We start from the raw sequence: 12,652 nt of genomic DNA on the forward strand, positions 1-12,652 counted from the left end.
CAAGTCCCTGAATTTAAGCCTCAGGTCTGGCAAAAAAAAAAGAAAAAAAAAAAGGAAAAGGAAAAGGTGCCTTTATGAACCCAACTGATGGAAAAGGGTTTCCAGCTGTTCCCTAGAAACAAAGTACAGGACCTGAGAGAAGCAGGTAAAAATCCAAACAAATACATAAGAACCTGTGAAATCACTTCCTCTTCCCTGAGTGGTTTCAGAGTACTAGATATAGTGAGGTGAACTGGGGTTGTTCCTAGAAAAAAAATCATCCAATGGCTGTCAACCTCCCACTAGCCATAAATTACCTTTCCCTCCATTCAGTCCACCAACGTACAGGAGTTTGTGTGATTTCCATAAGCCATGATCTGTACAGGCACTACTGAAATATGCCACACATGGCCCCATTGCTCTATAATCCCCAAAGATTAACTGATCAGCTCTAATTCTACCATCGAAATCTGTATCACTTTTTGTGTGTTGGGGGATGTCATGGGGCTTGAACTGGCCTGGGTGCTGTCCCTGAGCTCTTCCGCCCAAGGCTTCCACCCTACCCTTGAGCCAAGCCCCACTTCCCGTTTTCTAGAGGTTAATTGGAGATGAGATTCTCAGGTCCTTTTGTGCCCGGGCTGGCTTTGAACCTTGATCCTCAGATCTCAACCTCCTAAGTAGCTAGGTTTACAGGCGTGAGCCACTGCGCTCAGCCCAAATCTGTATAACTTTCTTAATCTGCTTGTCTGTTCAGAAATGACCTCAAAGAGTTACATATTTCAATTCAGGTCTCCTGCCAATTGTTGTAATATCTATGCTAATTATTTTTTTCTTATCAAGGTAATACATAGAGGTTACAGTTACATTCGCCAGATAGTAGGTGCATTACTTCTCACACAGATATCCCTTCTTATATTTTTCTCCCCATTTCCCTCCCCCCACCTATGCTAATTATAATCAAAGCAATTCCTACATTACATACCTATGATGGCAACATCACATTTATAGAATCTTTACCTTAAATAATGAACAAACCAACCAGGTTCTGGTGGCTCATGCCTGTAATCCTAGCTACTCAGGAGGCTGAGATCTGCAAGTCATGGTTCAAGCAAACCTGGGCAGAAAAGACCCCATACAACTCTTATCCCCAGTTATCCATATTAGTGGAACTGTGGCTCAAAGCACTAGCTTTGAGAAAAGGAGCTCAGGGACAGTGCCCAGGCCCCAACCGCCCCTCCCCTAAAAAAAAAAAAAAAAAAAAGAAAGATATTAACCTTAAACAGAGGGCTCTTTTAGGCATTCTAAAACTGGAGGCCACAATTTATGGGTAAAGAAATAGAGTATGTGTTGCAGATTCCAATACCAAATAGTGTAGGAAATACCACCCCTTATTTAACGCACACTCATTTTATGTAGTTGTCTCATTGTCCAGGTTCTATAGGAATTATAAAACTATAGTTTTCTGATATGTGTCCAGTGTGAGAACAGTAAGGAACAAATGCTGTGGCTCTCCCTCTTGGATCAGTGTGAAACCAGCAGAGATCCCTGGAGTCCGTGATAGTTGTGACAGGAAACCAGAAAGATATATGGCAGAGGGTGTGTGAGTTATCATATGGAACTTCCTCACATGGTTATGGAAGCCAAGAAGTTCCATATTCTACCACTGACAATCTGGAAACTTGGGGAAACTGGTAGGAGAATTCAGTCCCAGTCCAAAGGCCTAACATCTAGGGGTGTCATTGGTAGAAATCCAAGTCTAAGGCCAGAGGAGACAAGATGTGTGAAGCAGTAAGATAAGAAATCAAAGAGTGACTTTTTCCTTCTACCACCTTCCTGAGGCCTCAGCAGACTGAATGATACCCATCCACAATGGGGAGGCCGTCTGAGTCCACCCGGTCAAATACTAAATCTCACCCTGGAAATACCCAACACACAGGGTCTCCTTTCCAAGGAAATTTTACAAGTACATTAAGAGGTAACTTAGATAAACAGATGAATATATGTGTTAAGTACTTTCTCCCAACCTGTAAACGTAAGTCACTTAGTTCTTGATTCCAAGGTCATAGATAACATCCCATTTTGGGAGAATATTCAGATTAAATGCTGGGTTTAAACCAGAACTGGATAGTTTTGAAGAACATCAAGAATGCTAGTAACTGTAATTATCAAGTTGCCTTAAATAATCTTGAATTATGGCATAGTCAGTGATATGACAAATATGAATGAAAGATCTTTTTTGGGGGGTCAGTCATGGGACTTGAACTCTGGGTCTGAGCACTGTCCTTGAGCTCTTCAGCTCAAAGCTACCACCCTATCCTGAAAATTAAGAAAGATCTTCATCCTATTATATATTAACTGACATTATTTCTAAGATACTCAAGCATGATTCATGAAGGATTCTTATGCAATTCACCTTGGCTTTTTTATTGTCAGCAGATTATGTCCATTTATCTCACAGTTATTTGAGATCCTAATCTTTGTACATTAGCCTCTAAAATACATTACAAAGGAAAACAGAGAATGATCTACAGGCTCATCTTAGAATCCCAAATATCACTGAAGACTATATTTAAATGGCACTCTTCTATGCTCAGATGCAATTTCTTCTCCTATAAGGGACCTAGAAAATATGAAGAGGCAATGAGTTTTTTTTTTTTTAAAAAAAGGGGGGGACCAGAAGTTTGGCCTAGTGGTAGAGAGCTTGCCTAGCATGCATGAAGACCCTGTTTTAATTCCTTGGTACCACATGCATGGAAAAAAACCGGAAGTGATGTTGTAGCTCAAGTGGTAGAGCTCTGGCCTTGAGAAAGCCCAAGGACCTGGCCAAAAACAAAACAAAACAACCCACATATTTGAGTTCTATTTATTAATCTTAAAACAGTGTTCCACTTAGTAATCATCACCATGAACCAGGGTGGGGACTATCTGGCCCTTGAGTTTGTAAGATCATTTAGTGTATCACAGACACATATACTTCTTATATTCACCCTCCTGCACTGGTTCATTTTATAAGGCCTGTGGATGAAGTTATAAAGATCTACATGCCATTGGTAGAAAAAAAAAACTTACCTACACTTGCTTTAATTTCAAACCCAGCCCCTACATCATAATACTCTGCTATGAATTTAAATTTATAATCTATATAGGCTATAACAAAATGTATTCACAGAATACCTTTCTTCTTAAAATGAAAGGAGAAGATGGGAGACAGGTTTAAAGCACAAATCAGGTTCATTAATATATAACTCACATGTTTCAGGTGCACAGTGAAAAAGTTTATTTATGACATTTCAAAACCCAGAAGACAATGCACAAAAGCATCACAAAACTGTTACATAATATTAAAAACACAAGAACTGAGCTACTCAAAGAATCATAGCTCAGGATTATCAGTGTATCACAGCAACACATTCAGTACCACAGGGTAAGAAAATATGGTATCTTAAAGAAAAATCACTCAGCAGGACATACAAAGTTAACAACTTGGTACAAAGTTCTTAACGTGGAAATCAGGTGTTGACAGTTTTTTAATGAAGGGTGATATCTTAAAGCAAGTTGACTATAATAAATGCTCTTAGGACTTGTAATTAAAAAAAAGACAAAACTCATATAGTCTCCCTTCCAGACTCCTTTAATAATGTTGGTATCAGTGTGATACCTAGAACAGTAAAGAAATAATGTCTTCATGTTGCTAGTTGCTTACATATTTACCAAGAATTTTTCAATCAATTCAGAGATCTGAGTATGTGGCTTCAAACAGGCCTTTCAGAAATAAAAGCTAAATGGCAGAAAATGATTTAGGAAATCTAAAGATCTCTTTGTGTTCCCATTATCTTTACTGATTCTGCTTTTCTACAAGCCATTACCTTGCTTACAAATCAATTATAAATGCCTTTTCAAAATTATTATTACAAAGCGTTCCAGCATTTCTTCTAGGAATTTAAAAACCATTCCTCCCATTATTAAGGGAAAATGAGTAAACCAGAGTCGTGGGTCACAGGATTCATACTTGTTCTATAAAATAGCTAAATAGAAAACAACTGATTCATTACATGAAAGCTAATTCAATTATGGGATACTAATCTTAGAAAGGTAGACAAATTGTATGAAACTTCTTAGTAAGATGTACAGTTTAGGACATAAGAGAAGGAATTAAGAGAATGCTTTCCAAATAATTCCTGGACTGAACCTAAGAACAGTAACAACAAGATGACATACTAGACATTTCAACCCTGAGTGATAAGGAGTTTAAGAAGAGTCTATTAAAATAACAATGAATTGATATTAAAGGCCATTCAGTAATACCATAGTAATATTCCAACCCCAAACTTTAGAATTTTTCATGATCCCATATAAGAATTTCAGCAAATGCATACACTTGGTCCCTGAAAGTCATTTAATATATATTTTATTTTACCCACAGATAATCCCAAACTACCTGCGTAAAAGGACAGAAAACTATACAATTTCGTCTCTAGTTTTCTAGGGCAACTTTTCATTCAGTCTTATAATGAAGAAGAGTTAGTGACCTTTTCTGTGATCTACATTCCTGGGGCCTAGAAAAAAATATTAAGTTACAAACAATACAAACCAAATAGATCATGAGTTCAAACTAGGGATCAGGACTACAAAAACTTCAAAGCCAGTTTCTTGCCTCTGAACTTAGTCTATGAGGAATGACTACTGGTCAATGAGCATACTATCTGGACTATATTGGACGTTAGGCCACTAATTATTTGCTTAGCTTCAAGACAAGGGATTCAAACAGAAGAGACTGTGTAGCCTCCTTTGTTCAGACAGGAAATCTTACACCTCAGCAGGAGTTTGTATTATAAACCCAAACCTCATAGATAAGTGGGATGTCATACAGGAATGAGTATAGGTGCTGGGCAAGAATGCAAAGAGCCACCAGTGACCACTGCCACACACACACAAGCCTAAGCTATTTTTACCTGAACGTCTCCTTCCAAAACAGGTCTCTAGAACAAATGGTACTGGGACCACTGGGAAAGGACATATATATCCAGCTTGTGAATGGTTTTCAATATTTACTATTTGCTTTCCAAAGAGGTAAAGAGTGATGGCTCCCTGAGCACAAACATACAATGAATACAATGGCTTGTCTCTCAAACAGCATACCTCCTTTAACAAGCCGCCCCTTACAGCAACAACAATGTGAAATCACTTACCTATAGACAGAGACTAACTTCCCAACTCCTTGCAACTGGCCAAAATCTGTACTCAACCCTCTTCTAGCAGAATTGGGTTTCTTGCATCCTACAATTTGGGCCATATGAAAACAACATAGTTCAAAAGGTCATGTGGATTTTTTAGCCCCCAAAAGAACTGTAAATGGAAGCTGTAATAGGGAGAGAAAAAAAAAATCTGTGGATAGGGACTGGGAGTTTGGCCTAGTGGTAGAGTGCTTGCCTAGCATGCACGAAGACCCGGGTTCGATTCCTCGGTACCACATACATAGAAAAAAGCCGGAAGTGGTGCTGAGGCTCAAGTGGTAGAGCTCTAGCCTTGAGAAAGTCCAAGGACAGTACTCAGGCCCTGAGCTCAAGCCCAGGACTGGCAAAAATAAATAAAAAATAAAATCTGTGGATATATGCTGATCTCTTGCAGATTAAAGATGCTGGACACAGTTGGCCTAAACAGGACACTTATGTTAGCCAAACATGCTGTGTGGTCTGTGATTCACTCTTTTAGGCAATTCCATGTTGCTGGTCAAAGTAAGCCTGTTTCATCCCCTTCTTGACCACAGTGAAAGACAACTATGGCTTTAGTATTACAAATGGCCTCTTTCCAATCAGGTTTTTTCATGACATTACAAAGTTCAAAGAACAGATTAAACCAATCCATAGATCAAGATTAAACTTAGTTGATACTGCTTGGAAAAGGTCAGAAGTGGCCCTGAGAACTGTCCAATAAGCACAAGGAGAAATGGTAAGGCTCTGGCTTAAAGAACAATCTCAATGAACAAAATGCACACTAAAGCAGTAAATGAAGGCAGGGGGGGAGCAAAATTCCAAGATCTATCCCATGGCTTTCCTTTCCCTCCTTTGTTCTCCATCTTGCCATCAATTTAAAAAGCAGTTCTGAAGTAGCAAACAAAGCTAACTCAGGTCCTTCCTTCTTCACAAACAAATCTTTGAGGTAAATAGTAGGGTCACTCATCTCCATACTTTTAACTAAAGACTCTAGGTTAAATAGAACATTTTTCAGAAGTAGTCTGTAAATTACATATGAACACACAGACTTTGGGGCTTGACTTCCACCTAATCCTCTCAAAAAAGACTGGAAATATATATAGTATAAACTTCAGTAACCTTTACAACTTGCTTTTGCCAGAAACATTCATTCATTCTTGGCCCTGTTCATGAAGGATTCCCATAGTTTCACCACTTCAAAGAAAGCAGATTTAGCCCCTCCTATCTCTTAGGTTAAAAATAGTTTTAAAGTGCATGAATCAATTCCTTAGGGAAAAATAAGAAACTAATTTTAAGTTGCTATCTAATTCTATGGTAAAGCACATGTTATTCTGAGGATTGAGTCTGAATTAAGAGTCCAGAGAACATGTCATAAAGTTACAGATTAAAGTCTTTCCAGAGAAGCTTCACAATGAACTCTCACACTTGGCATGCAGTTAGAGAAGATAATGGCAGAGATCAAAGACAGAAGTGGAGAATACAGCATGGTCTCCAGAGATGAAGACCAAGGACCATTTTGTGTGAAGGCCATCTCCTAGGAAACTAATGTTGAGTGAATGGGTCTGCTTTAAAAAAAAAAAAAAAAGAGTACTTCACATAGGAGAACAGTTGTTTTGCAAAGGAACATTCTCTACTGGGTACTTGTCAAAAAGAACAGAAGGCTAGAATTACCTTCAACAAACCAATTATAACTTTAGAATCTATATTGGGGGGGGGTGCACACGTGCATTTTTTCCTATTTCCTAAAATGTTTTTGTAATCAAACATTAGAAAACTTTTAGCCAAGCTTGGTGGCTCATGCCTACCTACTCAGGAGGCTGAGATCTGAGGATCTCAGTTCAAAGCCAACCCATGTCCTAAAGACTGTAAGACTCTTACCTCCAATTAACCATTAGAAAACTGGAAGTGGCACTGTGGCTCAAGGGATAGGGCAGTATCCTTGAGCTGAAGAGCTCAGGGACAACATCCAGGCCCAGGGTTCAAGCTCCAAGACACAGACAAGACAAGCTCCACCCACACACAAGACTTTACACTTTAAATATGCCTTATCTAAAAGCCCTCATCACTCAAAAAAAATTACCAAAACAAAAAGAATTGAAGAAATTTAGTAACTAGTGAACAGCTATACCAAGAACAACTTTCAAGTGATGGTTAACATTTATTTGTGCTCCAGAGAATAGGGCGAGGATGAGGGAAATTATTTTCATTTCATTGTTTGGTTCTATAAACTTGAACAAAGAGGGACTAACAGCAAATAGTATTTTGTCCTTTAAGTTCAATTATTTCAGCCAGTTCATGTGAGAGTAGTGAACCCATCATAGTGAAGACAGGATTTTCTTTTTAGCTACATTGTAAATTTATCTAATGGAACAAAGATGCCCCACTAAAGAAGGGGAAAAAAGTAAATGAAATATTCCACAGCCAGGACTTATAGAGTGACCAGATAGTAACAGACTGACAAGTCCCTCAGGCTTCCTTGATGCTACACAACTAAGATTTCAAGACAGTAAGTGAGGAGAAGCTCATTGAAGAAACAAAAGGTGAGTCATATGTTATCCCCTGGGAGCTTGCTTTGTATGGACTGACAACTCCATTTAGAGAAGCAGTCGGAATGCAATAACAAATAGGAAAACAAGCAAGTCTTCTGCTGACTGGAAAATAGCTCAGTAGAAAATTATTAAACAAAAGTGACACTTAGCTAAGGCATGATCCAACTTCATTGACAAAGGAGTGGTCACTCAGCTGTCTGACAGAATAAAGCATTGAAGGTTTGCTTTTCAATGCTCAAGTAGTCAAGTCACTAGAATAATTTCTTATCAAGTACCTAAATTTCGGCCAGAGTACCCTCTACAAAACACATTTACAATGATAAAACAATGGAGGACACATGCCACTCAAGAGACTGGGAGGCTGCACAGCAGACAACTTTGTCCTATTTGGGCTGACACATTGTCACTAAGAAGGGTCATGTAAGTAGGAAACTCAGTGAACTCCCTGCAGAGAGGGAGGAAGGAGAGGCTAGGTTTGAGACATTCATCCACATCATCATGAAGAGGTGGCTGTGGAGGCAAGAACTTTGATGTCAAATAGTAACTGGGTAGTACTCAGAGAACAGGAAGGTCCCGCGCCATATAAAATTCCTCATGCGGAGTGCTACACGGTACCTAAACATGGACTAGGTTGGAGTCATCCATCTCTGAAGGGGCACTCTGCCCAAAACAGGGCCAACTTGTAGGTATGAACATGGTTAGTTCCTGAGTCCTCCAACATCAACCTCTTGAAGTTCATGGAAGAGGTGGCTTCTGTGGGCCTAGAGCAGATGGGAAGCCTTCTGAGAAACAGATGAAAATTGTTTCAAATGCAAAATGAAATGCACTAAACAAACCACATAAATAAAGTAATAAATAAGTCCATTCAATATGCAAAGAGAGTAATAGACACAGCACAAGAAGTAAGGAGGAGGCACAGATGGCTGCTAAGGCCCCATCTCCCTTTCCGCCTGAGGCCCTGGCAGCCTCTGGCCCCAGCACCACCTGCAATCTGTGGCCCCCTGGGCCTCCAGGGGACAGAGAAAAAGGCTGTCAGCAGGGAAATGCAAGCTTTGGCCAGGTAAAGAACACTTACAAACAGCAGCAACAGTGAAATTTCATTACTATCTTTCCTAAGAGGGGCTTCGAACACCAGAAACTTCAGAAATACAAATGAGGCCCTACTGCATTTGGTCCCCAAGTAAAATTTCTAAATAATACTTCTACTGTAAACAAAACAAGTAGTAGGGGAATGTAGGGTGTTGGTTTTTTTTTCTCTGTAACCTCTCCCAGAAAATATTCTTCCATCTTTGATTCTACAAGAAGAAGAAGAAGAAGAAGAAGAAGAAGAAGAAGAAGAAGAAGAGGAGGAGGAGGAGGAGGAGGAGGAGGAGGAGGAGGAGGAGGAGGAGGAGGAGGAGGAGGAGGAGGAGGAGGAACACTTGACTTTCAAAGGGGATTGGGAGTACCTAATTTCCACCAGTTCTTCAACTGCCTGCACCATGGTAAGGAAAACTAGCTCTGGAAACAGGAAGTGATGGATGCTTTTCTTCTCAAAGGTCGTAGGCTATAGTCATCACCACTTTAAATTACATGAAAATTCTTGACCACAGACTTGGGAAAGAGAAAAGAGGATTCTAACCACCAAGAATGAGAATATCCCTCCAAGGCAGTGAGGTCTCCCAGCCGTGCTAAAGACCAAGAACACCCAGCAGGCAGGAATATGGCAGTGGTAAGAAAGAGGCTGGACAGAGATTTCTCCATCCAAGTATTGGGCTCTTTCACAGACAATGTGCTTTTCCCTCTACTGGCATCTCAAAAGTAAGAGTCTGGGTGCCACTAAATGCATTAGCATTACAGGCTCTGGAAAGGAGCAAGCAGCAATCTGAATGACAAACTTTGTACCAATACAAACTTGTTTCTACAAGACAATCTCTACCTTCTTTTAAGCTTTTGCCTGACATGCCTTCAGAGAGGGATTTCGCTGGAGTCTGAAGCAACAAGAGCGCGAGTCAGGGACCACATAACAGAGGGCACTATACCACCACCTGCAGAAGCCAGAAGGGAAGAAAGCTATGCAGACTCATCACTCAGGCATACCAGGCAGGATGAGAGGCTCAGAAGCCTCACATGGAACTCTCTCCTCTTGCCTATCCACAACAATAGGCACCAGCTGGCAGCCTGCTTCCACCTGCAGATACAGCCTCCCTCTGGCCAGTGTCCTTCAGCTAGTGTAGTACACGTGGAAGTAGAGAGTCTTGTTGCGGAGTAGAGAGTATGAGTTGTCAAACTTGAGCAAGTAGATACCCTCCCCAGGGTAGTCATGGCTGCCAGCCTGCACGTCTCGGTGGCTGTCCCGCCGATACACAGGCATGACTTCCCCGTAGCGACCCCTCAAGGAGCTCCTGGAGCCTCTCTCCACATCTCCCACTGGGACAGGTTCTGCAGGAGCAAAAGGGCAGTGTTTGGATACCAGTGCCAGAGACTGCATACAACCTAAATGAATATGAAAGCCCAGATAACCCCAAAAGCCCAGCTTTCACACAATGCACTATGCCTTTCAATGAGCATTTAGAAACAGCTGCCCAATTTTTTGGTCATCACAGTGACTAAGGAGTGATACTAACATTCAGTACCCCCAAGAGTCCAGGAGTGCTAAAGTTAATATTACCACCTCTATTTAATAAAAGGGGGTGCAAGGGAAGGGGTGACATTCTCCAAAAAGAAATGTATTCTTTACCTATAACTCTATTGTACATCACTTTTTTTTTTCTTTTTCTTTTTTTTTCTTTTTTGTGGCCAGTCCTGGGCTTGAGCTCAGGGCCTGAGCACTGTCCTTGGACTTTCTCAAGGTTAGAGCTCTACCACTTGAGCCTCAGCACCACTTCCGGCTTTTTTCTATATATGTGGTACCGAGGAATCGAACCCGGGTCTTCATGCATGCTAGGCAAGCATTTTAACCACTAGGCCAAACTCCCGGCCTGTACATCACTTTTATAATAATAAAAATAATTTTTTTAAAAAGGGTGTCCTGCTGAGCATCAGTAGCTTACACCTGTAAGCCTAGGTACTCAAGAGGCTGAGATCTGGGGATCGAAGTTCAAAGCCAGCCTGATCAGGAAAATACGTGAGACTCTTAAATCTCTAAATAGCCACCAGAAAACTGGAAGTGGTGCTATGGCTCAAAGTGACAGAACGCTAGCTTTGAGCAAAAAAGCTCAGGGACAAGGAGTAGGCCCTGAGTTCAAGCCCCATGCATGACCAATGACCAAAAAAAAAAAAAAAAAAAAAATGCCAATAATGAGAAACAGTGGCTGAGCCTATAAAAGCTCCAGAAAAGCCTGGATAGTTCCAAGGTAGAGAAGATATTTAGAGGGGAAGATATACATATCTTTTCATGCAGAGATAAAAGGATTAGCTAACAGTAGGAAATGCAGATAAACATACAGAGGGATCCTAATACTTTCACTTGGGCCAGAAAGCAGCAAACAAGACCTAAGGTTTAAGAAATGAAAAGAACGATTCTAAGATCATAAAGGCTTGGAGTTTACTCTTAGATGAACTCCAAAATGAATTGAAGCCGTCCTGCACAGACATCACAAATAACTACAGGAACAAAGCAAAGAGAGTTTTTTTTGTTTTGTTTTTTCCCCTGCAAGTCCTAGAGCTTGAACTCAGGGTCTGGGCACTGTCCCTAAATCTTTGTGCTTACGGCTAGCATGCTACTATTTGAGCTTTACTTCTGGCTTTTTGTGGCCAATTGGAGATAAGAGTCTCATGGACTTTCTTGCCCTGGCTGGCTTTGAACCACTGCTATCCTCAGATCTCAGACTCCTGAGCAGCTAAGATTATAGGCACAAACCACAAGTGCTTTGCTAGAGACTACATGCAAGACTGCTCTGTGCAGGAAGTAAAGAAGAGGGAAGGAGAATGGGTAAAATTAGTAAATTATGATCACCACGTTCCATTTCAGGCCAAGAATAAACATCCTAAAACAGAAATACAGAATAATCTCAGGTCTTGATATGATCTGGAAAGCCCCAGCTCACCCTCACTCTGCTCCTGTGCCAAGCCTATTCCATAGATTCTGTTAAACAACTAAGTGCTGATTTAAAGGAAAGGACACTTTCAATTAAGGCATTAATTATCAACCCTCTCGGAGGAGCTGACTCTAACCAGCTGAATTCTTCACATACATTCTGGTACAACCCAGGAAGAGATCACTAACAATTAGATTGAGCCAGAAAAGAAAATCCTAAGTATGTTAAAATTAAATTTACCTTCAATTTCTTCTTCTTCGTCATCTTCTTCATCTTCATCCTCACTGGAATCACTGACTTGCACAGTTATATCAGTGCTAGTGACAGGGGTCCAGTCAAAATAAACTCCAAAGCCAATGTCATAGTCATCAGTTGCAAATTCCCAGCAGACACGCTTCCCCTGTGGGTGAGTAGGTACCCGGATGGTCACTACCTCCCCACGCTTCACCACCAGACGGTTGTTCTTCTCTTTGCCCAGCTTGCTTTTGAATTCCTTCACCTTGGCAAGGGTCCAGATGCACGGAGGAGCCATCAGAGGTGGGCAGACTGAAATGATAGATAACTTACTACTGAAAAACTAGGAAGAAATGTTCCCATAGATGGCATTTTGCTTAGAAAGACTGACATAGTCAAAGACATACTTTCTTCTGGCTTCTCTCATTTTTTTTCCCCCTCATCTCATTTTTATTTCTTATTATCTATGTTCCTTTAAGTATTCACTGGAAACAAATAACAGCAACAAATAACAACCCACCTTTTTTAACACTTCAAAATGTCTCATCTGGCCAGGAGTGTGGCCTAGTGGTAGAGTGCTTGCCTAGTATGCACAAAGCCCTGGGTTTGATTCCTCAGTACTCCATACATAAAAAAAGCCAGAAGTGGTGCTGTGACT

General features: G+C 40.6%; 1 protein-coding gene across 4 annotated transcripts in view; it reads right to left on the minus strand.

Annotated features, from left to right (window-relative positions):
- Positions 1 to 9,136: 9,136 nt before the first annotated feature.
- Tmed8 (transmembrane p24 trafficking protein family member 8) overlaps positions 9,137 to 12,652 on the minus strand; it is a 30,247-nt gene continuing 26,731 nt past the window's right edge. For 3 of the 4 annotated variants that reach the window (XM_090344604.1, XM_090344602.1, XM_090344605.1), the window contains 2 exons: positions 12,001 to 12,306; positions 9,137 to 10,162 (listed from right to left, as the gene is read on the minus strand). In XM_090344604.1, coding sequence (XP_090200730.1) covers positions 9,945 to 10,162; positions 12,001 to 12,306 — 524 coding nt within the window. In that variant the 3' untranslated portion in view covers positions 9,137 to 9,944. The remainder of the gene's footprint in view (positions 10,163 to 12,000; positions 12,307 to 12,652) is intronic. The other variant, XM_090344603.1, reaches the window with a different exon arrangement.

This window comes from Megascapheus bottae, chromosome 14, assembly GCF_031878675.1.
Source record: "Megascapheus bottae isolate mThoBot1 chromosome 14, mThoBot2.hap1, whole genome shotgun sequence".
Taxonomy (NCBI): domain Eukaryota; kingdom Metazoa; phylum Chordata; class Mammalia; order Rodentia; family Geomyidae; genus Megascapheus; species Megascapheus bottae.